This window comes from Prunus avium, chromosome 3 (assembly GCF_965620075.1).
Source record: "Prunus avium chromosome 3, drPruAviu1.hap1.1, whole genome shotgun sequence".
In the NCBI taxonomy this organism is placed as follows: domain Eukaryota; kingdom Viridiplantae; phylum Streptophyta; class Magnoliopsida; order Rosales; family Rosaceae; genus Prunus; species Prunus avium.
Window position 1 is genome coordinate 33,210,044 of NC_142286.1, and position 23,157 is coordinate 33,233,200.

General features: G+C 37.8%; 3 protein-coding genes and 2 pseudogenes across 3 annotated transcripts; all 5 read left to right on the forward strand.

The window, feature by feature from the left end:
* The first annotated feature begins 190 nt into the window (after positions 1–190).
* On the forward strand, positions 191–1,922 carry LOC110770211 (exopolygalacturonase-like). Its single transcript, XM_021974295.2, has 3 exons — positions 191–354; positions 494–805; positions 911–1,922. The coding sequence occupies exons 1-3, from the start codon at positions 223–225 to the stop codon at positions 1,673–1,675; spliced, it is 1,209 nt and encodes a 402-aa protein (XP_021829987.1). The 5' UTR covers positions 191–222; the 3' UTR covers positions 1,676–1,922.
* Positions 1,923–4,108: 2,186 nt separating this feature from the next.
* Positions 4,109–5,984, forward strand: LOC110770210 (exopolygalacturonase-like). Its single transcript, XM_021974294.2, has 4 exons — positions 4,109–4,271; positions 4,379–4,690; positions 4,869–5,387; positions 5,504–5,984. Exons 1-4 carry the CDS (start codon positions 4,137–4,139, stop codon positions 5,747–5,749), a joined length of 1,212 nt encoding a protein of 403 aa, XP_021829986.2. The 5' UTR covers positions 4,109–4,136; the 3' UTR covers positions 5,750–5,984.
* On the forward strand, positions 5,767–10,969 carry LOC110770198 (exopolygalacturonase-like; annotated as a pseudogene).
* A 1,296-nt stretch (positions 10,970–12,265) lies between these two features.
* Positions 12,266–14,134, forward strand: LOC148295982 (exopolygalacturonase-like). Its single transcript, XM_088250943.1, has 4 exons — positions 12,266–12,421; positions 12,529–12,840; positions 13,019–13,537; positions 13,654–14,134. Exons 1-4 carry the CDS (start codon positions 12,287–12,289, stop codon positions 13,897–13,899), a joined length of 1,212 nt encoding a protein of 403 aa, XP_088107069.1. The 5' UTR covers positions 12,266–12,286; the 3' UTR covers positions 13,900–14,134.
* LOC110770200 (exopolygalacturonase-like) lies at positions 13,917–21,463 on the forward strand (annotated as a pseudogene).
* The last annotated feature ends 1,694 nt before the right edge of the window (positions 21,464–23,157 follow it).

Consider the following 23,157-nt stretch of genomic DNA (forward strand, 5'->3'; position numbering starts at 1 on the left):
AAGAAACTATAGCACCTAAAATTGGAGGATAATTTGAGGAGTTATAGAAATCATCACCAAAAACAAGGGGACCTCATAGATTTCGTCCACATAAAATTAGGTTCAAGATTTTGTGGTTTTCAGCTTCCTTAACTACACTATATAACGAAACCCTTCATTGAAAAAGTACTCAAGGTTATTAGAATTTAGAAGCTCAAAGTTGTTATACAAAAGAAGCCTCACATGGGTTCAAAATTTATTCTTGGAACTACATTCTTTTTGTTCTTGATATCATTTTCCATAAAAGCCAGAGCTGCAGATTTTGATATCAAGAAGTATGGAGCCAAGGCTGATGGTAAGACAGATGATAGCCAGGTAAAACTTTTGTGCACATTATACAAATGTGATATTTCTCTTCCCAGATATTTAGTACGTTGTAAATGTTGTCAAACTATGAATGCGGGCCGTATATCTTAACATCTTAGTAACCTTTTGAGTATGCTATTGATTTTAGGCTATTAATAGTGCTTGGAAAGAAGCATGCGCATCCACAACTCCGAGCACGGTTGTGATAGCAAAAGGAAACTACATGGCTGGTCCGGTGAAGTTTCAAGGGCCCTGCAAAGCACCGGTTAGCGTTCGGGTTGAAGGAATCTTGCAGGCTCCAGCAGAGCCAGAAAAGCTCAAGTCACAAGATGGTTGGGTTGTTTTCCGAAATATTGATGGGTTAACAGTCTCAGGAGGTGGCACTTTTGATGGCCAAGGATCAATAGCTTGGTCCAAAAATGATTGTGCCAAAACTGGAAAATGCAACTCACTGCCTATAGTAAGTTTTTTAAATTTGAAGTGCACGTTTTTTTGATCAATTTCTTGTGAGCTAGAAACAGAGGCTAACAAATAGAATTTGCTCAATTGGGTTCCTTGAATGCAGAACATAAGATTCATAGGGCTCACCAATTCACACATTCAAGACATAACATCTTTAAATAGCAAGCTGTTCCACATAAACGTCTTGAATTGCAAAAATGTGACACTTCAACATGTGATCATGACCGCCCCTGGTAAAAGCCTAAACACAGATGGAATCCACATTGGCCGGTCATCGAACATCAACATCACCGGCGCAGAGATCAAAACCGGCGACGATTGCGTCTCTCTTGGCGATGGAAGCCAGCAAATAAACATTGAAAAGGTGAAGTGCGGGCCGGGCCACGGCATCAGCATTGGGAGCCTAGGCAGGTACCATGATGAACAACCTGTCACAGGAGTCACAGTGAGAAACTGCACCATATCAAACACTTCAAATGGCGTGAGGGTCAAGACATGGCCTGCTTCTCCAAATGGTATGGCCTCATATTTGCACTTTGAGGACATAATTATGGAAAATGTGAAGACCTCCCCTATTCTTATAGACCAAGAATACTGTCCAAATGGCCAATGCCAAGCGAAAATCCCGTCGAAAGTTAAGATAAGCAATGTGAGCTTTAAGAACATTAGGGGGACTTCTGCTGATCCTGTTGTTGTGAAGCTTGCTTGCAGCAAAGGCATTCCATGCCAGAATGTGCAAATAAGTGACATCCATTTGACATACAATGGGAAAAATGGTGTTGCCACATCTGTATGTACTAACGTCAAGCCCACTATGACTGGCCAAATTTTTCCTCCTGCTTGTGCAAAGACTGCAGCTTTAAGGTGATTTAATTGCATCTTAAAGAGATGATTAAAAGAAATTAGTAGGAAATTAGATGAAAATAATCTGCAGGGCGCCCCTTCCATGCTTAATTGGAATGGTGGGTGGTGGACTACACATATGCAATAGTATAGATGTTATCTTTTGTATACATGTATTATGGATTTAGATTAATGTACTATTGTTATTCATGGGAAAGAAATAGTAAAGGCTGTTGAGCCCAACACGTGCCTTGCTATATAATAATTCAATAGTTAAGCCCTATTTCTTAGTTGTTAGATCAAATTCGTTAGCTGTTGGATCAAATTGGTTAGTTTGATCTAACGATTAAGAGATATGACCTAATGACTTTAATTTGAAGGAAGTTGAGGTTCCACCTCAAAACCAATTGGCAATGAGGGGAGTAGCCCAACTCCTTCTAAGCCTTTGCTAGGTTTCTCAACTTTCCAATGTGTGATTTTTTACCTTCAACATTCTCACACACCCTTGCACGTGTGGCGAATTTTCAAGCCTAACATGTGGACAACACATGGATGACGTGGAGCACGTGTGGCTGTTGGGCTTTCACACGTGGGCTAACCCACTCTGATACCATGAAGGAAGTTGAGGTTCCACCCCAAAACCAATTGGCAATGAGGAGAGTAGCCCAACTCCTTATAAGCCCTTGTTAGGTTTCTCAACTTTCCAATATGAGACTTTTTACCTTCACATTCTAACAGTAGGAATATAAGATGAAACATCTCCCGATAGGGTCTTAACTATTGGTAAAGCATGCCTTAGATAAGGCCCTCACTCACTTCTTATAAACCCAGGCTAGATCCCTTAACTTTTCAATGTGAATATACAACGAATTTCCAATAGTTATTTCTCATGTCACGACTACTTTGTTACAAATTATGGTCGAGAATTTATTAGTTGGATTAGTGCGTTCGGAAACAGTTTTTGGTTTATGAAAAATCAATTGTATGTGTGTATTTTTTTTGTTAATCTTTGCACCAAATTGGATTATAACAGGTTTAGTACTTTTGGTTTATAAGTCATCCATGTCATAAATATTTTCTTTCTAATTTGACATAGTATTGGAAGAAAAAATCTTTTGCCCAAGTTGGAAACTGAGATCTGATTCCATCATTAAATAAATCGATAGATAAGAATATTTGTCCATCTGTAATAGAAATTACATTAGTAGGAATATAAGACGAAACATCTCCCGATTAGGTCTCAACTATTGGTAAAGCGGCGGAACTGTAGCCTAGTGTGGTTTTTAAAGAAAAATATTTAACTTAGTTTCAATGTTAGCCTTGTCATTTTACTTTTATTTATTTTTATATTACTCCATTTACTTAAGTTTACAATGTAAATAAGGAAGTACCCCTCATTTGAATTCAAATAAAAATATTAGAAAATCAAATTCCAACCAAATCAAATTATGAAAAATCGATTTTAGTGCAAAATACGATTTAGGCTAAAAATGATGGCTCATTAAGTCAATATATACTTCATACTAAAATCCCATAAAATCAAGTTTTCTTACTTTATGTGTGAGGAATAATAGCCGCCAAAAATTATCTTGAGAAAATGATTATTCCGAAAACCCATTTTTCATACTTAGTCAATATTTTTACATAAAACAATTTTTCATGTATGATATGAATGCATGACGGAACCTAAGGTCAATCTAGGTAAAAAGCCTTGGATGTTCAATCCACTATGGTGTTAAACCCTATTTAGTTTATGTTAAAACTTATTGAAAATTAGTCTATGGAGCTATGAACTAGCATGGTTTATATGATTTAATAATGTTTACTTTTATTTCTAGAAAGACTATAGAAATTGTAAGTACAAAAAAAAAATGATCATTAAATTTTAAGCTAATAACTTTAGCTAGCCCACCCATAAAAAAATTCCTGGTTTCGCCCTTGCATGCCTTAGATAAGACCCTCACTCACTCCTTATAAACCCATATGCTAGGTCCCTTAACTTTTCAATGTGAATATAAAACGAATTTCCAATAGTTATTTCTCATGTCACGACTGCTTTGTTACAAATTATGGTCAAGAATTTATTAGTTTGATTAGTGCGTTCAGAAACAGTTTTTGGTTTTTGAAAAATCAATTGTATGTGCGTATTTTTTTGTTAATCTTTGCACCAAATTGGATTATAAAGTACTTTTGGTTTATAAGTCATCCATGTCATAAATCTTTTCTTTCTGATTTGACAAAGTCTTGGAAGAAAAAATCTTTTGCCCAAATTGGAAAATGAGCCAAGAGCCATTGTAGGTAATTCATGTTCTAAAGCTGAGCAGCTTAATTAATTACTAATTATAGGATAGTTGACCAACATTCAACTTCTTAATTGGGCAAATAAATATTAACGGTGATGAGCTTTCCAATGGGAGTATAAATTGGGCTGAAAGCAATGGAGTTTCATCATACTCCAAAGAAAAAGGAAATAACAAAGTCTCAAGATGGGTTTGAAATTGAAAAATGTCTTGCCAATGTTCGTGTTCTTGTTGTTAGCATCCACAGCTAAAGCTCAACCTGCTGCCTTAGATGTGACAAGTGAAAAATATGGTGGAAAGCCAGACTCTGATATTACCCAGGTAACAAAAAAATTTGTATTCATATTCGGTTCTGATTAGAATTTGTTTCTACAATTGTTTGCCAAACTAAATCATTAACAGTTTTAAATTTGTGTAATGTTAATTAGGCTTTAGAGAAGGCTTGGACAGATGCATGTGCATCAACAACACCGAGTAAAATTGTTGTTCCAAAGGGAACATTCAAGTTTGTAGGAACAACTTTTAAAGGTCCTTGCAAGGCTGCTATTGAGTTCCAGCTCCAAGGAACATTGCAGGCTCCGGTAGATGGCAGCCAGCTCCCGAAGGACGACACTTGGATTGGTTTCGACCACGTCGACGGGCTAACCTTGTCAGGTGGTGGAACTTTTGATGGCCAAGGAGCACAGTCTTGGAAAAACAATGATTGCAACAAAAATACACAATGCAAATCTAAACACATTGTAAGATGATTTAATCCAACCATGTTGTTTTATATACTTGAAAATCTTCTTGTGTCACACAGGAGCATTTGCGAATCTTGCTCATTGATCAATTCATGACTTGATGATACGTGATCCAGATTCACAGCCTGACAATATAAACATATTTGTGTTTGATTTGTTTTCTTAATATATGCAGAATTTGAGGTTAAACTTCCTCACCAATTTAAAAATTTTGGACGTAACTTCAAAAGATAGCAAAAATTTCCACGTCAATGTTTTCAAGTGCGAGAAGGTTGAAATCAAAGGATTTACCGTCTCAGCACCTAAGGAAAGCATGAACACTGATGGAATTCACATCGGGCGTTCAACTGGGATCAACATCATTGACACAACCATCGGAACTGGGGATGATTGTATTTCAATCGGTGACGGTACCAAGAACATCACTGTGACCAACGTTAAGTGTGGGCCAGGCCACGGCATAGCCATCGGGAGCCTTGGAAGGTACCCAGAGGAAGAACCCGTGTCCAGCATCAACATTAAGAACTGCACCTTGACTGATACAACGAATGGTGTGAGGATCAAAACATGGCCAGATTCCCCAAAAGATGGCACTGCCTCAGATATTCACTTTGAGGATATTACCATGGTTAATGTTGGTAACCCTATCCTCATTGACCAAGAGTACTGCCCATGGAACGAATGCAAAAAAGGGGTATCTATCTATAACAATTTATTAACATCATATATATGTCCCTTGTTAATCAAGTCATCATTTACTGAATATTTAAAAGGATTTAAATTAATCAATTAATGAATGGTTTTGTGTAGGTTCCTTCCAAAGTTAAGATCAGCAATGTTAGCTTCAAGAACATCAAGGGCACATGTACCGACCCAGTTGCTGTGAAGCTTGTATGCACCCAAGGCATGCCATGTGAGAATGTGGAATTGAGTGACATTGATTTCAAGTACACTGGAAACAAAGGCCCTATTACCTCTGTGTGTTCTAATGTCAAGCCGACAATTAATCGCGTGCCACAGCCTCTTGCTTGCGCTACCAGCGCTGCTGCTGCTTGATCTAACAAGCACAACCCATGCTGCTGATGTTTCTTCATAGACACATTGGTTGTGTGCTCTTTGATTATTTGCTAATTGTACTTGGTGTTTTCATCTAAGAGGGGGAAAATATCTCAGTACATTTTTTGTTACATCTTAAAAGAGATGAATAAATCTTCTTTGGATATTTGATTAAAAAAGAATGTTATTGGAATATGAATCTTCTTTGGATATTTGTTTAACCAAATTTACTCAATTAGCCTCTTTATTTAATTGTTTCTGTATGAATGACCACCTCGACCAGTGGTGTGCTGGGAAGGGGAAGAGGAAGGGGTGATTCAATCTTATGCTTTTTATTTTTTGTGCAAGAATAGAAGTAAAAAAAACCTCAAACATAAAAGAAGAAGAAGGATTATTAATTCAAGTAATGTGTTTTGTTTAAATACACATTAAAAAAAAAAATTTGCCTTGAACATTTGTTATCTGCTATCATATGCATTTTTTATGCGCGCCATACTAATCATTCTTTCTTCTTTGTAGATGTGAATTAGGACAAAACAATGTGCCAATCCCCTTGCAATTTGAATCTTCTTTGGATATTTGTTTAACCAAATTAACTCAATTAGCCTTTATATTTAATTATTTCTCTTCCTAGATATTTAGTAAGTTGTAAATGTTGTCAGACTGTGAATGCGGACTTATATCTTAACATCTTAGTAACCTTTTCAGTATGCTATCGATTTTAGGCTATTAATAGTTCTTGGAAAGAAGCATGCGCATGCACAACTCCGAACACAGTTGTGATAGCAAAAGGAAACTACATGGCTGGTCCAGTGAAGTTTCAAGGGCCCTATAAAGCACCGATTAGCATTTGGGTTGAAGGAACCCTGCAGGCTCTTGCAGAGCTAGAAAAGCTCAAGTCACAAGATGGTTGGGTCGTTTTCCAAAATATTGATGGGTCAACAGTCTCAGGAGGTGGCACTTTTGATGGCCAAGGATCAATAGCTTGGTCCAAAAATGATTGTTCAAAAACTAGAAAATGCAACTCACTGCCCATAGTAAGTTTTTTAAATTTGAAGGACACGTTTTTTTGATCAATTTCTCGTGAGCTAGAAACAGAGGGTAACAAATAGAATTTGCTCCATTGGGTTCCTTTAATGCAGAACATTAGATACACAGGGATCACCAATTCACACATTCAAGACATAACATCTTTGAACAACAAGCTGTTCCACATAAATGTCTTGAATTGCAAAAATGTGACTCTTCAACATGTGATCACTGCCCTTGGTGAAAGCCTAAACACAAATGGAATACACATAGACCGGTTGATGTAGATTTTCGAACACCTGAAAAAGAGTATCCAAAAATCACAAATTAAATTACTCGCAAGCGAGGAGAGACGTGCATCAAATATTAGGGTTTAGGTTTTTCACGTTCAATCGTCATCCCCTCCTCGGCCCAACAACTTTCGTTTTCATTCATGTTCAGCTGTCGTCGCCTTCTTCGACTTGAAAGGGTAGAGTCACTTTTCTTCCACGTCGAGTCGATGTCGTCACTCCTCTATTCGATTCTGGGGTGCTGGCCTTGTTGTTGTCTCTCTCATATCCTGTGTGTTGGTTTCTTCATTCACTTTCTCCTCTGTGAGTCGGCGTTTCTAGTGGTTACCTTTGTATGGTGGTTTCAGCGGGTCTGCTACTGCTATTGTGCCGACAGTCTCCGAGTCAACGGCGATTGTTGTCCAGAGATTTGGCATGGATGGCTCTTCACCTAGGGTCTATAGCTTTGGTCCTCATTTTCATGGTGTTGGGCCAAGTTTTTGGCAACTAGGGTTGTTGGGTACCAACATTTTACCCATCTTTATGGGTTTCACTACTTACTCTGCTATGGTGACTGCGAATTCGGGTGATGTTGGTGTCCTTCCTAACAAACCTATGGAGACAGGTCAAGTGGAGTCTCCTGGGCGCCTTCCTTAATGTGTTCTTGGAGCATTCGTGGGCTTGGCATCCAGGGAATGCTCTTGTGCTTGATCCCTGTGTTCAGGTTAGATGGCTAGGCCAGTTTTGTTATTGTTGCGTGGTGTTTTCTTCGTTCTCCCCTTAGCTGATCTTTGATTCTCCGCATGTCTCAAGGACTATGTTCATAGGAGGTTTCTTTGTCACTATTGAGATGATACGGCGTGCTTGGGGCTTTTTTATTTTATTTTCTTTCCTGACTTGTTTGTGGGGTTAGTCTTTGTGTTGTTCCTTGCAGATTTCTCTTCTTTCATTGCCAATTACTATTGGAGGTGGCTAGAGATGGTGTGTTTAGTTGATGTTTTCTTTCTTCTTGGGGTATTGTGCTCTTTGTTAGATGCTCTCAATGTCTTGTGGCTATGCAAAGGACTATGATTTCATAGCAGGACTCTTTTGACAGTTGGATTGTGTTGTAGTGTTCTCGTCGGAGGTCTATGCGTAAGAGGTCTATATGTCAGTTTGCTGTTTTATTTTATCTTGCTCTAGCATTGGTCATGCGCGACTATTTCAGACTCTCTTATTAGTCAATGACATGTGTGGTACTCTTTCCTACCCTGGAGTTTGTCCCTCAAGAAGGTTTTAACTAGGCCACTGTTTTGTGTCGTTCTATGTACGCTACTTTGATTCTATGAATGAATTGCATTTCTCAAAAAAATTACTCGCAAGCGAACAAATCAACAATAGTATAGAGATATGCAAGTACGAGGTCGAATCCACAAGGACTAATAAAAATAACTTAATTAATTAAATCGCACTAAACCCAATTAAACGAACGATTGATTGATTTGAGTGATGAGTTAAGGAAAACTTAAATTGTAAGAATTAAAAGAAAGAAAAATTAAACTCACGGAAAAAAGATAGGTTTAAAAGAAAAAGTGATGAAGATCTAAGGTTATGAATCCACCAATCACAATCCTATATCCTTTTCTTAGAGCCAATTACTATCCAATTATGATGCCAATGTTAAAGGTTGTTCTTTCTGAAGTATGAAGTAAGCCTGTCAAGGTCATAAAATTTAACATACAAGATGTTAAAATTTAACATACAAGAACCCGTTAAGATGAGAAGAATTCAATCAACCAAGTAGGACTAGTGGATGACATTTCTCTCCTAGCTATCTACTCTTCTTAATCTTAGTTCCAATAAACCTAGTGGATGGCATTTCTCTCCTAGATTTATCCAATTATCTAGATACAAAGTTCCTAGTGGTGATCAAGCAATAGGATTTCAAACCTAGAATAAAATTCACACAAAAATTAAGAATTTAACACAGCATAAAATTGAATAGAAATCAACAAAGTACTTCACAAATAATCATGTCATGGCTTCATCATACACCTTAGAAATAAATTTAGTTACACATAGTTATAAAAATAAAATAATAAAATCTGGAACATGGTGGCGTGCCTAAAGCTATATTCTTCTCTTTTTTCTCCACCTCTTTCTCTAGAGACCCAGGGCAACCTTATATAGTGCAAAATAACTAAACCCTAATCTCAAAAGGTCTGGAAAAAATCTCCTAAAACAAAACAAAACCTTAAACAATTATTGAAACAAACTGGGAAAGAATCCTTCTTTGACTGGGAGACACGTCAACTAACTTGGACACAATCTTTGGGGTCGTTCCACTTCATATAAAATTCTAGAACAATGTGATAAATGTAGCTTTATCTCTAAGCTTTCCAGAGATATATTACAGGTCACTTAGAGAAATCGGTAAGATCTTCAAATGTTCAATCTCCCATAGCAGCAAAGTTTTGATGGGATTGCAATTTAGGCTGTGTTGACTTGCAATTATGGAACAATTGGCTTCATAGAAAATTATGAAAATTGGACACAATGATCTTCAATGTCTTAGCTTTCTTCTCCAATTGGCTTCCACTAAAAATACTGTGAAAAGTCGATTTTCCATAGAAAAAACCGTCTAAGAGCGCAGAAAAGCTGAAAATAAGGAAAGTAAAGTAATTGTTGAAGAATATAAGTCCCACATTGGAAACTTGACTAAATATATATAATGAATGGTTCTACTACTAATATCACCGAGGCCTTTTGTCATAAAACCCCACACCTATTGGGCTTTGTAAGTGGTTAAGTTTGGGACAATATTGGTGTTGTTAGTAGTTGGCTGCTGACCCGTCTCTTTGAATTTAACATGGTATCAAGGCGGGTTGATTGACTGGGCCTGAATTGGGCATTTACCCTTACCCAATATAAGGTGTTCACATGTTAGGTTTGAATGTTTACCCCAACACCTTACCTAATACGTGGTGTTCACGTGTTGGGCTTAAATGATTGACTCCGATGTGGATTTGGCTCCACGTGTGGCCCACTATGTGGTGGTCCCATGTGAGGGGGAGTGTTGAAGAATATAAGTCCCACAATGGAAACTTGACTAAACCAAATACAAAATATAATGAATGGTTCTACTACTAATATCACTGAGGCCATTTGTGATAAAACCCCACACTTATTGGGTTTTATAGGTGGTTAAGTTGGGGACAATATCGGTGTTCTTAGTAGTGGGCTGCTGGCCCGTCTATCTGAATTTAACAGTAATAAGGCTCTTTTTAATCAACTTTTCCTTACAAAAACCAAAAATAAAAGATATAAAAATAAAAGAAATAAGGCATTTATCACCGGTCATCGAACATCAACATCACCAATGCAGAGATCAAAATCGGCGATGATTGCTCTCCCTTGGCGATGGAAGCCAACAAATAAACATTGAAAAGGTGAAGTGCAGGCCAGGCCACGACATCATCGGGAGCCTAGGCAGGTACCATGATGAACAACCGTCGCAGGATTCACAATGAGAAACTGCACCATATCAAACACTTCAACTGGCGCGAGGGTCAAGACATGGGCTGCTTCTCCAAATGGTGTGGCCTCAGATTTGCCCTTTGAGGACATAATTATGGAAAATGTGAAGACCTCCCCTGTTCTTATATACCAAGAATACTGTCCAAATGGCCAATGCCAAGCGAAAATCTCGTCGAAAGTTAAGATCAGCAATGTGAGCTTCAAGAACATTAGGGGCACTTCTGCTGATCCGGTTGTTGTGAAGCTTGCTTGTAGCAAAGGCATTCCATGTCAGAATGTGCAAATTAGTGACATCCATTTGACATACAATTGGAAAAATGGTGCTGCCACATATGTATGTACTAACGTCAAGGCCACTATGACTGGCCAAATTTTTCCACCTACTTGTGCAAAGATTGCAGCTTAATTTGCTGCAGCTTTAAGGTAATTTAATTGCATCTTAAGGAGATGATTAAAAGAAATTAGTAGGATTATAGATGAAAATAATCTGCAGGGCACCCCTTCCATCCTTAATTGGAATGGTGGGTGGTGGACTACACATATGCAACAGTATAGATGTTATCTAGATCTGTATACATGTATTATGGATTTAGATTAGGAAGATTAATGTACTATTGTTATTCATGGGAAAGAAATAGTAGAGAGATGTAAAACTTACTCACTGTTAATCATTCTCAACAATGTTTTGTTCCATTATTCGAAATCTCAAACTTAAAATAACCACAATCAACCATCAATAGCATTCTCTCTCTCTCTCTCTCTCTCTCTCTCTCTCTCTCTCTCTCTCTCTCTCTCTCTCTCTCTCTCTCTCTCTCTCAATGGGTTCCACCCAAAAAATAATTGGAGGAGTAGCCAAGGCCGTTGAGCCCAACACATGCCTTGCTATATAAGAATTCTATAGTGAGGGCCATATATCTAAGGCCCTTAGATGAGGTCCTATCTCTTAGCTGTTAGATCAAATTGGTTAGCCGTTGGATCAAATAGGTTAGTTAGATCCAATGGTTAAGAGATATGATCTCATGACTTTCCAACCTTGGAAACATTTGTGCTGCGGTCTGATTGCATCAACAAATAAATCGACAGATAAGAATATTTGTCTATACGTAATAGAAATTACCTTAGTAAGAACACAAGTCGAAACATCTCCTGATTGGGTCTCAACTATTGGTAAAGCATGCCTTAGATAAGGCCCTCACTCACTCCTTATAAACCCAGGCTAGATCCCTTAACTTTTCAATGTGAATATACAACGAATTTCCAATAGTTATTTCCCCTGTCACGACTACTTTGTTACAAATTATGGTCAAGAATTTATTAGTTTGATTAGTGCGTTCGGAAACAGTTTTTGTTTATGAAAAATCAATTGTATGTGTGTATTTTTTTTGTTAATCTTTGCACCAAATTGGATTATAACATCTTTAGTACTTTCGGTTTATAAGTCATCCATGTCATAAATCTTTTCTTTCTAATTTGACAAAGTCTTGGAAGAAAAAATCTTTTGCCCAAATTGGAAAATGAGCCAAGAGCCATTGTAGGTAATTCATGTTCTAAAGCTGAGCAGCTTAATTAATTACTAATTATAGGATAGTTGACCAACATTCAACTTCTTAATTGGGCAAATAAATATTAACGGTGATGAGCTTTCCAATGGGAGTATAAATTGGGCTGAAAGCAATGGAGTTTCATCATACTCCAAAGAAAAAGGAAATAACAAAGTCTCAAGATGGGTTTGAAATTGAAAAATGTCTTGCCAATGTTCGTGTTCTTGTTGTTAGCATCCACAGCTAAAGCTCAACCTGCTGCCTTAGATGTGACAAGTGAAAAATATGGTGGAAAGCCAGACTCTGATATTACCCAGGTAACAAAAAAATTTGTATTCATATTCGGTTCTGATTAGAATTTGTTTCTACAATTGTTTGCCAAACTAAATCATTAACAGTTTTAAATTTGTGTAATGTTAATTAGGCTTTAGAGAAGGCTTGGACAGATGCATGTGCATCAACAACACCGAGTAAAATTGTTGTTCCAAAGGGAACATTCAAGTTTGTAGGAACAACTTTTAAAGGTCCTTGCAAGGCTGCTATTGAGTTCCAGCTCCAAGGAACATTGCAGGCTCCGGTAGATGGCAGCCAGCTCCCGAAGGACGACACTTGGATTGGTTTCGACCACGTCGACGGGCTAACCTTGTCAGGTGGTGGAACTTTTGATGGCCAAGGAGCACAGTCTTGGAAAAACAATGATTGCAACAAAAATACACAATGCAAATCTAAACACATTGTAAGATGATTTAATCCAACCATGTTGTTTTATATACTTGAAAATCTTCTTGTGTCACACAGGAGCATTTGCGAATCTTGCTCATTGATCAATTCATGACTTGATGATACGTGATCCAGATTCACAGCCTGACAATATAAACATATTTGTGTTTGATTTGTTTTCTTAATATATGCAGAATTTGAGGTTAAACTTCCTCACCAATTTAAAAATTTTGGACGTAACTTCAAAAGATAGCAAAAATTTCCACGTCAATGTTTTCAAGTGCGAGAAGGTTGAAATCAAAGGATTTACCGTCTCAGCACCTAAGGAAAGCATGAACACTGATGGAATTCACATCGGGCGTTCAACTGGGATCAACATCATTGACACAACCATCGGAACTGGGGATGATTGTATTTCAATCGGTGACGGTACCAAGAACATCACTGTGACCAACGTTAAGTGTGGGCCAGGCCACGGCATAGCCATCGGGAGCCTTGGAAGGTACCCAGAGGAAGAACCCGTGTCCAGCATCAACATTAAGAACTGCACCTTGACTGATACAACGAATGGTGTGAGGATCAAAACATGGCCAGATTCCCCAAAAGATGGCACTGCCTCAGATATTCACTTTGAGGATATTACCATGGTTAATGTTGGTAACCCTATCCTCATTGACCAAGAGTACTGCCCATGGAACGAATGCAAAAAAGGGGTATCTATCTATAACAATTTATTAACATCATATATATGTCCCTTGTTAATCAAGTCATCATTTACTGAATATTTAAAAGGATTTAAATTAATCAATTAATGAATGGTTTTGTGTAGGTTCCTTCCAAAGTTAAGATCAGCAATGTTAGCTTCAAGAACATCAAGGGCACATGTACCGACCCAGTTGCTGTGAAGCTTGTATGCACCCAAGGCATGCCATGTGAGAATGTGGAATTGAGTGACATTGATTTCAAGTACACTGGAAACAAAGGCCCTATTACCTCTGTGTGTTCTAATGTCAAGCCGACAATTAATCGCGTGCCACAGCCTCTTGCTTGCGCTACCAGCGCTGCTGCTGCTTGATCTAACAAGCACAACCCATGCTGCTGATGTTTCTTCATAGACACATTGGTTGTGTGCTCTTTGATTATTTGCTAATTGTACTTGGTGTTTTCATCTAAGAGGGGGAAAATATCTCAGTACATTTTTTGTTACATCTTAAAAGAGATGAATAAATCTTCTTTGGATATTTGATTAAAAAAGAATGTTATTGGAATATGAATCTTCTTTGGATATTTGTTTAACCAAATTTACTCAATTAGCCTCTTTATTTAATTGTTTCTGTATGAATGACCACCTCGACCAGTGGTGTGCTGGGAAGGGGAAGAGGAAGGGGTGATTCAATCTTATGCTTTTTATTTTTTGTGCAAGAATAGAAGTAAAAAAAACCTCAAACATAAAAGAAGAAGAAGGATTATTAATTCAAGTAATGTGTTTTGTTTAAATACACATTAAAAAAAAAAATTTGCCTTGAACATTTGTTATCTGCTATCATATGCATTTTTTATGCGCGCCATACTAATCATTCTTTCTTCTTTGTAGATGTGAATTAGGACAAAACAATGTGCCAATCCCCTTGCAATTTGAATCTTCTTTGGATATTTGTTTAACCAAATTAACTCAATTAGCCTTTATATTTAATTATTTCTCTTCCTAGATATTTAGTAAGTTGTAAATGTTGTCAGACTGTGAATGCGGACTTATATCTTAACATCTTAGTAACCTTTTCAGTATGCTATCGATTTTAGGCTATTAATAGTTCTTGGAAAGAAGCATGCGCATGCACAACTCCGAACACAGTTGTGATAGCAAAAGGAAACTACATGGCTGGTCCAGTGAAGTTTCAAGGGCCCTATAAAGCACCGATTAGCATTTGGGTTGAAGGAACCCTGCAGGCTCTTGCAGAGCTAGAAAAGCTCAAGTCACAAGATGGTTGGGTCGTTTTCCAAAATATTGATGGGTCAACAGTCTCAGGAGGTGGCACTTTTGATGGCCAAGGATCAATAGCTTGGTCCAAAAATGATTGTTCAAAAACTAGAAAATGCAACTCACTGCCCATAGTAAGTTTTTTAAATTTGAAGGACACGTTTTTTTGATCAATTTCTCGTGAGCTAGAAACAGAGGGTAACAAATAGAATTTGCTCCATTGGGTTCCTTTAATGCAGAACATTAGATACACAGGGATCACCAATTCACACATTCAAGACATAACATCTTTGAACAACAAGCTGTTCCACATAAATGTCTTGAATTGCAAAAATGTGACTCTTCAACATGTGATCACTGCCCTTGGTGAAAGCCTAAACACAAATGGAATACACATAGACCGGTTGATGTAGATTTTCGAACACCTGAAAAAGAGTATCCAAAAATCACAAATTAAATTACTCGCAAGCGAGGAGAGACGTGCATCAAATATTAGGGTTTAGGTTTTTCACGTTCAATCGTCATCCCCTCCTCGGCCCAACAACTTTCGTTTTCATTCATGTTCAGCTGTCGTCGCCTTCTTCGACTTGAAAGGGTAGAGTCACTTTTCTTCCACGTCGAGTCGATGTCGTCACTCCTCTATTCGATTCTGGGGTGCTGGCCTTGTTGTTGTCTCTCTCATATCCTGTGTGTTGGTTTCTTCATTCACTTTCTCCTCTGTGAGTCGGCGTTTCTAGTGGTTACCTTTGTATGGTGGTTTCAGCGGGTCTGCTACTGCTATTGTGCCGACAGTCTCCGAGTCAACGGCGATTGTTGTCCAGAGATTTGGCATGGATGGCTCTTCACCTAGGGTCTATAGCTTTGGTCCTCATTTTCATGGTGTTGGGCCAAGTTTTTGGCAACTAGGGTTGTTGGGTACCAACATTTTACCCATCTTTATGGGTTTCACTACTTACTCTGCTATGGTGACTGCGAATTCGGGTGATGTTGGTGTCCTTCCTAACAAACCTATGGAGACAGGTCAAGTGGAGTCTCCTGGGCGCCTTCCTTAATGTGTTCTTGGAGCATTCGTGGGCTTGGCATCCAGGGAATGCTCTTGTGCTTGATCCCTGTGTTCAGGTTAGATGGCTAGGCCAGTTTTGTTATTGTTGCGTGGTGTTTTCTTCGTTCTCCCCTTAGCTGATCTTTGATTCTCCGCATGTCTCAAGGACTATGTTCATAGGAGGTTTCTTTGTCACTATTGAGATGATACGGCGTGCTTGGGGCTTTTTTATTTTATTTTCTTTCCTGACTTGTTTGTGGGGTTAGTCTTTGTGTTGTTCCTTGCAGATTTCTCTTCTTTCATTGCCAATTACTATTGGAGGTGGCTAGAGATGGTGTGTTTAGTTGATGTTTTCTTTCTTCTTGGGGTATTGTGCTCTTTGTTAGATGCTCTCAATGTCTTGTGGCTATGCAAAGGACTATGATTTCATAGCAGGACTCTTTTGACAGTTGGATTGTGTTGTAGTGTTCTCGTCGGAGGTCTATGCGTAAGAGGTCTATATGTCAGTTTGCTGTTTTATTTTATCTTGCTCTAGCATTGGTCATGCGCGACTATTTCAGACTCTCTTATTAGTCAATGACATGTGTGGTACTCTTTCCTACCCTGGAGTTTGTCCCTCAAGAAGGTTTTAACTAGGCCACTGTTTTGTGTCGTTCTATGTACGCTACTTTGATTCTATGAATGAATTGCATTTCTCAAAAAAATTACTCGCAAGCGAACAAATCAACAATAGTATAGAGATATGCAAGTACGAGGTCGAATCCACAAGGACTAATAAAAATAACTTAATTAATTAAATCGCACTAAACCCAATTAAACGAACGATTGATTGATTTGAGTGATGAGTTAAGGAAAACTTAAATTGTAAGAATTAAAAGAAAGAAAAATTAAACTCACGGAAAAAAGATAGGTTTAAAAGAAAAAGTGATGAAGATCTAAGGTTATGAATCCACCAATCACAATCCTATATCCTTTTCTTAGAGCCAATTACTATCCAATTATGATGCCAATGTTAAAGGTTGTTCTTTCTGAAGTATGAAGTAAGCCTGTCAAGGTCATAAAATTTAACATACAAGATGCTAAAATTTACCCTATCAAGGTGTTAAAATTTAACATACAAGTACCCGTTAAGATTAGAAGAATTCAATCAACCAAGTAGGACTAGTGGATGACGTTTCTCTCCTAGCTATCTACTCTTCTTAATCTTAGTTCCAATAAACCTAGTGGATGGCGTTTCTCTCCTAGATTTATCCAATTATCTAGATACAAAGTTCCTAGTGGTGATCAAGCAATAGGATTTCAAACCTAGAATAAAATTCACACAAAAATTAAGAATTTAACACATCATAAAATTGAATAGAAATGAACAAAGTACTTCACAAATAATCATGTCATGGCTTCATCATACGCCTTAGAAAGAAATTTAGTTACACATAGTTATAAAAATAAAATAATAAAATCCAGAACATGGTGGCATGCCTAAAGCTATATTCTTCTCTTTTTTCTCCACCTCTTTCTCTAGAGACCCAGGGCAACCTTATATAGTGCAAAATAACTAAACTCTAATCTCAAAAGGTCCGGAAAAACTCTTCTAAAACAAAACAAAACCTTAAACAATTATCGAAACAAACTAGGAAAGAATCCTTCTTTGACTGGGAGACACGTCAACTGACTTAGACGCAATCTCTGGGGTCATTCCATTTTATATAAAACTCTAGAACAATGTGATAAATGTAGCTTTATCTCTAAGCTTTCCAAGGATATATTACACGTCACTTAGAAAAATCGGTAAGGTCTTCAAATGTTCAATCTCCCATAACAGCACAGTTTCGACATGATTGAAATTTAGGCTATGTTGACTTGCAATTATGGAACAATTGGCTTCATAGAAAATTATGAAAATTGAACACAATGATCTTCAATGTCTTAGCTTTCTTCTCCAATTGGCCTTGCACTAAAAATACTCCGGAAAGTCGATTTTCCATAAATAAATAAAAACCGTCTAAGAGAACAGAAAAGCTGAAAATAAGGAAAGTAAAGTAATTGTTGAAGAATATAATTCCCACATTGGAAATTAGACTAAATAAAATACAATATATAATGAATGGTTCTACTACTAATATATATCACCGAGGCCTTTTGTGATAAAACTCCACCCCTATTGGGCTTTGTAGATGATTAAGTTGGGGAAAATATCGGTGTTGTTAGTAGTGGGTTGTTGGCCCGTCTCTTTGAATTTAACATGGTATCATAGTAGGTTGATTCATTTGGCATTTACCCTTACCCAATATGTGGTGTTCAAATGTTGGGCTTGAATGTTTACCCCTACACCTTACCTAATACGTGGTGTTCACGGGTTGGGCTTAAATGATTGACTCCAATGTGGATTTGGCTCCACGTGTGGCCCATTATGTGGTGGTCGCACATGAGGGAGCGTGTTGAAGAATATAAGTCCCATATCGGATACTTGATTAAATAAAATACAATATAGGCTTATTTACACCAATGCCCCCTGAAACTACGATCAAATCTCACATTGCCCCCCCAAACTTAAAGTGGCCCATTTATCCCGCTTGATCGTGGTTTGGTGACCCACTTTGCCCCCTACCGTCAACTCCGTCCAAAAGCCTGTTAACTATGATGACGTGGTAGGGGTGTTTTTGTAATTTCAAATTCATTAGTATTTAAATATACAATTTATTTTTTAATTATAATTTTCCAATTTTAATAATTTTTTTTATTTCTCCTCCTTTTCCTGCAATACCCTACATTTACATTTCTTTGAAGTATTTCTGAAATCACAACGAAAATTTGTGCTTCTAGTTCGTTGTAATCCAGAGACGTTGTTTACAATTTGTTTATACTGAAATTCCTTGCCATTGACCGTGCATCAACAAGAGCCTAGACTTATGATGTACTACTTTGTTTCTTTTCCCTGGCTGTTGCCTTGGCTTCTGCCTAGGCCTCATCATTTGGCCCGTGGGCTCATGGGCCTACGAGGGCCCGCCCGGCCCATCAAAAAAAAACCTGGCCCGGCCCGTTATGGGCTTTGAGAGGGCCCAGCCCGCTTAGGCTTGGGCTAGGCTTGGGCTTGAGTGTTTGAAGCCCGGCCCGATTAAGCCTATGAAAGCCTGGCCCGTTAGGCCCGCATACATATATAATTATGTATAAATAAGGGTTTAGGATTAGGATTACATCACTTGAATGATAAATCCCCCTCTTTCATTTTTTTGTGTGTGTGTTACTTGTTTGAAAAATTGTGTTTCTATTGAATTCTACTCATTCCTAGTTTATAATTGGATGATTAGCACATTAATTTGTGTCATTTATTAATACAACAATTATATATATAAAATAAGACGAACAACATATCATATCACCAAACATAATCATACCACCAAATATAATCATACTTTTCTTTAACACATCACCAAACATTTGCATATTTATTCATACCATCCTTATAAAATAAATAATTTTTTTTTACACTTATTATTTTTTAGGCCCATTTCAGCCCGGCCCTGCCCGATGGGCTTTTTCAAACCCGGCCTATAGATGGGCTTGGGCTTTGAATTTTCTAAAAAAGCCCGGCCCGATATTTTCTCTCTCCTCTTTAAAGCCCAGCCCGGCCCATTGACAAGCCCTACTTCTGCCTAATGAAGTATTCAGTTTCCCCAAAAAAAAAATAGCCTTTTCCTCTTGGGATTTTTTATTTTTGTTTTCCCCGCCAGACAAGAAAGGTTCATAAATTACATATGCATCTGGTGTTTACTTAGATTCTGAATTCTTAACTTTTATTGTGTCTATGTTTCTTTTCTTTTCCTCCCTTCTTAAGCTCCGGTCCCTTCATGTTCTTCCAACCAACTTTTTCTTCTCGAATAGTCAGAGTATAGCTAGTTTTTAATAGCAAAGTTTATCGAAAAATGAAATCAAAAGCAAAAATAAAAAATAAAAAAATGTACATGTTGGGGTTTCACGAATTTATGAGATCGAAAACTTTCTGTAACTGTAAATGTTCAGATGATTAGCTCTACAATGGTGGAGACAAACCTCAGAGCTGGAGGAGTTGCATCGCTGGGTTCTCTAGATTTCAGCATTTAAAGACGAGTTTTGGTTTCTAGAGTTCCAAATTTTCCTTGAAAAATTGGACTTTTCTAGCTCAGTTTCACAGAAAATCTTCTGGGTTCTTGTGGTGAAGAAGTTCCAGATACTTACAGAATTGGAGGAATTTTGTGGGTGATTGCGGAAATTTGGGAGTGAGAGAGGTTTGGTTTGGGGATAAGAGATTTAGTTGATGGGAGTGATTGGAATATTAGTCAGAAAATGGGAGCAATTTCCCCCACCATCTGGGTTGTTGGTTGTTTGGGCAGCGAGGGGGTGGGCTTGAGGAGGGGCGGTTATGGCTGCCAATAGGGAATTGGGTAAAGAGAGAGAGAGAGAGAGATTCCTTTTAGTTCTAAATTTTTTAGTGTTTTATTTTAATTTTAATTAGTTTTAATCATCGGAATATTTAATTATATTTTTACCTATGTGGAGGTGGGCTCTACTTGCCACATCACTCTTAATTGGTGGATAATGATTCATGTATATGAAATTACAGAAACACCCATGCCATGTCATTATAGTTAACGGATTTTTGAATAAAGTTGACGGCATGGGGCAAAGTGGATCACCAAACCACGGTCAAGCGGGATAAATGAGCCACTTTAAGTTTTTGGGGGGAGGGGAGGCGGGGGGGGGGGCAATGTGAGATTTGATCGTAATTTCAGGGGGCATTAGTGTAAATAAGCCTACAATATATAATGAATAGTTCTACTACTAATATCACCGAGGCCTTTGTGATATAACCCCACACCTATTGGGCTTTGTAGGGGGTTCAGTTGGGGACAATATTGGTGTTGTTAATAGTGGGCTGTTGGTCCGTCTCTCTGAATTTAATAGTAATAAGGCTCTTTTTAATCAACTTTTCCTTACAAAAACCAAAAATAAAAGGAATAAAAATATAAGAAATAAGGCACTTATCACCGGTCATCAAACATCAACGTCATCGGTGCATAGATCAAAACTGGCGATGATTGCGTCTCCCTCGGCGATGGAAGCCAGCAAATAAACATCGAAAAGGTGAAGTGCGGACCGGGCCATGACATCAGCATTGGGAGGCTCGGCAGTTACCATGATGAACAACCTGTCACAGGAGTCACAGTGAGAAAGTGCACCATATGAAACACTTGAAATGACATGAGGGTCAAGACTTGGCCTGCTTCTCCAAATGGTGTGGCCTCAGATTTGCTCTTTGAGGACGTAATTATGGAAAATGTGAAGACCTCCCCAGTTCTTATAGACTAAGAATACTGTCCAAATGGCCAATGCTAAGCGATAATCCCGTCGAAAGTTAAGATTAGCAATATGAGCTTCAAGAACATTAGGGGCACTTCTGCTAATCATGTTGTTGTGAAGCTTGCTTGCAGCAAAGGCATTCCATGCCAGAATGTGCAAATTAGTGACATCCATTTGACATACAATGGGAAAAATGGTGCTGCCACATCTGTATGTACTAACGTCAAGCCTACTATGATAGGCCAAATTTTTCCACCCGCTTGTGGAAAGACTGGAGTTTAATTTGCTGCAACTTTAAGGTGATTTAATTGCATCTTAAAGAGATTATTAAAAAAAAAAATTAGTACGAATTTAGATGAAAATAATCTGTAGAGCGCCCCTTCCATGCTTAATTGGAATGGTGGGTGGTGGACTACAGATATGCGACACTATGGATGTTATCTTCTGTATACATGTATTAGGGATTTAGATGAATGTACTATTGTTATTCTTGGAATTTTTTTTTTCAAACCAAATTTATTCAATTAGTCTCTTTATTTATCTCTTTCTTTATGAATGACCACCTCGACCAGTGGCGTGCTAGCCAGGAAGGGGTTGGGGGATTCGTATATTCTTATGTTTCTTATTTTTTATATGCAAGAATAGAAGTAAAAAACTTCAAAAGAAGAAGGATTATTCAAGTAATGTGTTAAATTTAAATTGATCCTTCTTAAAAAGAAAAAAAAATTCCTTGAACATTTTTTATATACCATAATTTGCATTTTTTATGCGCCAATTAATCATTATTTCTTCTTTGCAAATGTGGGTTAGGCCAGTGTGCCACCAATCGGGATGCCCATGAGATTTAAAACAGGTTTCCCAAGTGTGTTTTGGGTTGCCACAATGAGTGCATCCATATTCATGTTAGTATGAGCCCTTGGTCGAGGAGGTTGTGTAGTCGGGTGTGAAGGTGAGCCAACAACTATGACATAGGACTGCATCTGAAGCAGCACAACGATAGAAGAAGGCAACTAGCCGGGTTGACCAGTCGCCGAGGTGTGACCGATTGGTTGGTGAGTTCCCTTGGCCGCCAAACCAACCACAATCGGCGAGTGAATACCCATCATCACAGCTTGTCGGAGATCTTCGCGTCGAACATAAGCATATTCCTACTACATGATGGGAAACCGAGCCATCTGAAGGACATCACTTCAGGCCTTGTCAAGTCGGTCATCCAAGCCATCCAAGAAGATATAAACACGGTCTTCCTGAAAGTCGTTGTACCACTGAATATAAAACGACTCTTGTCCCGACTGCTTTGTTACTTTGATTAGTGCGTTCGGAAACAGTTTTTGGTTTATGAAAAATCAATTTTGTGTGTGAATTTTTTTTGTTAATCTTTACACCAAATTGGATTATAACAGGTTTAGTACTTTTGGTTTATAAGTCATCTATGTCATAAATATTTTCTTTCTAATCTGACATAGTCTTGGAAGAAAAAATCTTTTGCCCAAATTGGAAACTAAGCCAAGAGCCATTCTAGGAAATTCATGTTCTAAAGCTTAGCAGCTTAATAATTAATTACTAATTATAGGATGGTTGACCTACATTCAACATCTTAATTGGCCAAATAAATATTAACGGTGATGAGTTCCAATGGGAGTATAAATTGGGCTGAAGGCAATGGAGTTTCATCATACTCCAAAGAAAAAGGAAATAACAAAGTCTCAAGATGGGTTTGAAACTGAAAAATGTATTGCCAATGTTTGTGTTCTTGTTGTTAGCATCCACAGCTAAAGCTCAATCTGCTGCCTTAGATGTGACAAGTGCAAAATATGGTGGAAAGCCAGACTCTGATATTACCCAGGTAAAAAAAACATTTAATATTCATATTCGGTTCTGATTAGAATTTGTTTCTACAATTGTTTGCCAAACTAAATGATTAACAGTTTTAAATTTGCGTAATGTTAATTAGGCTTTAGAGAAGGCTTGGATAG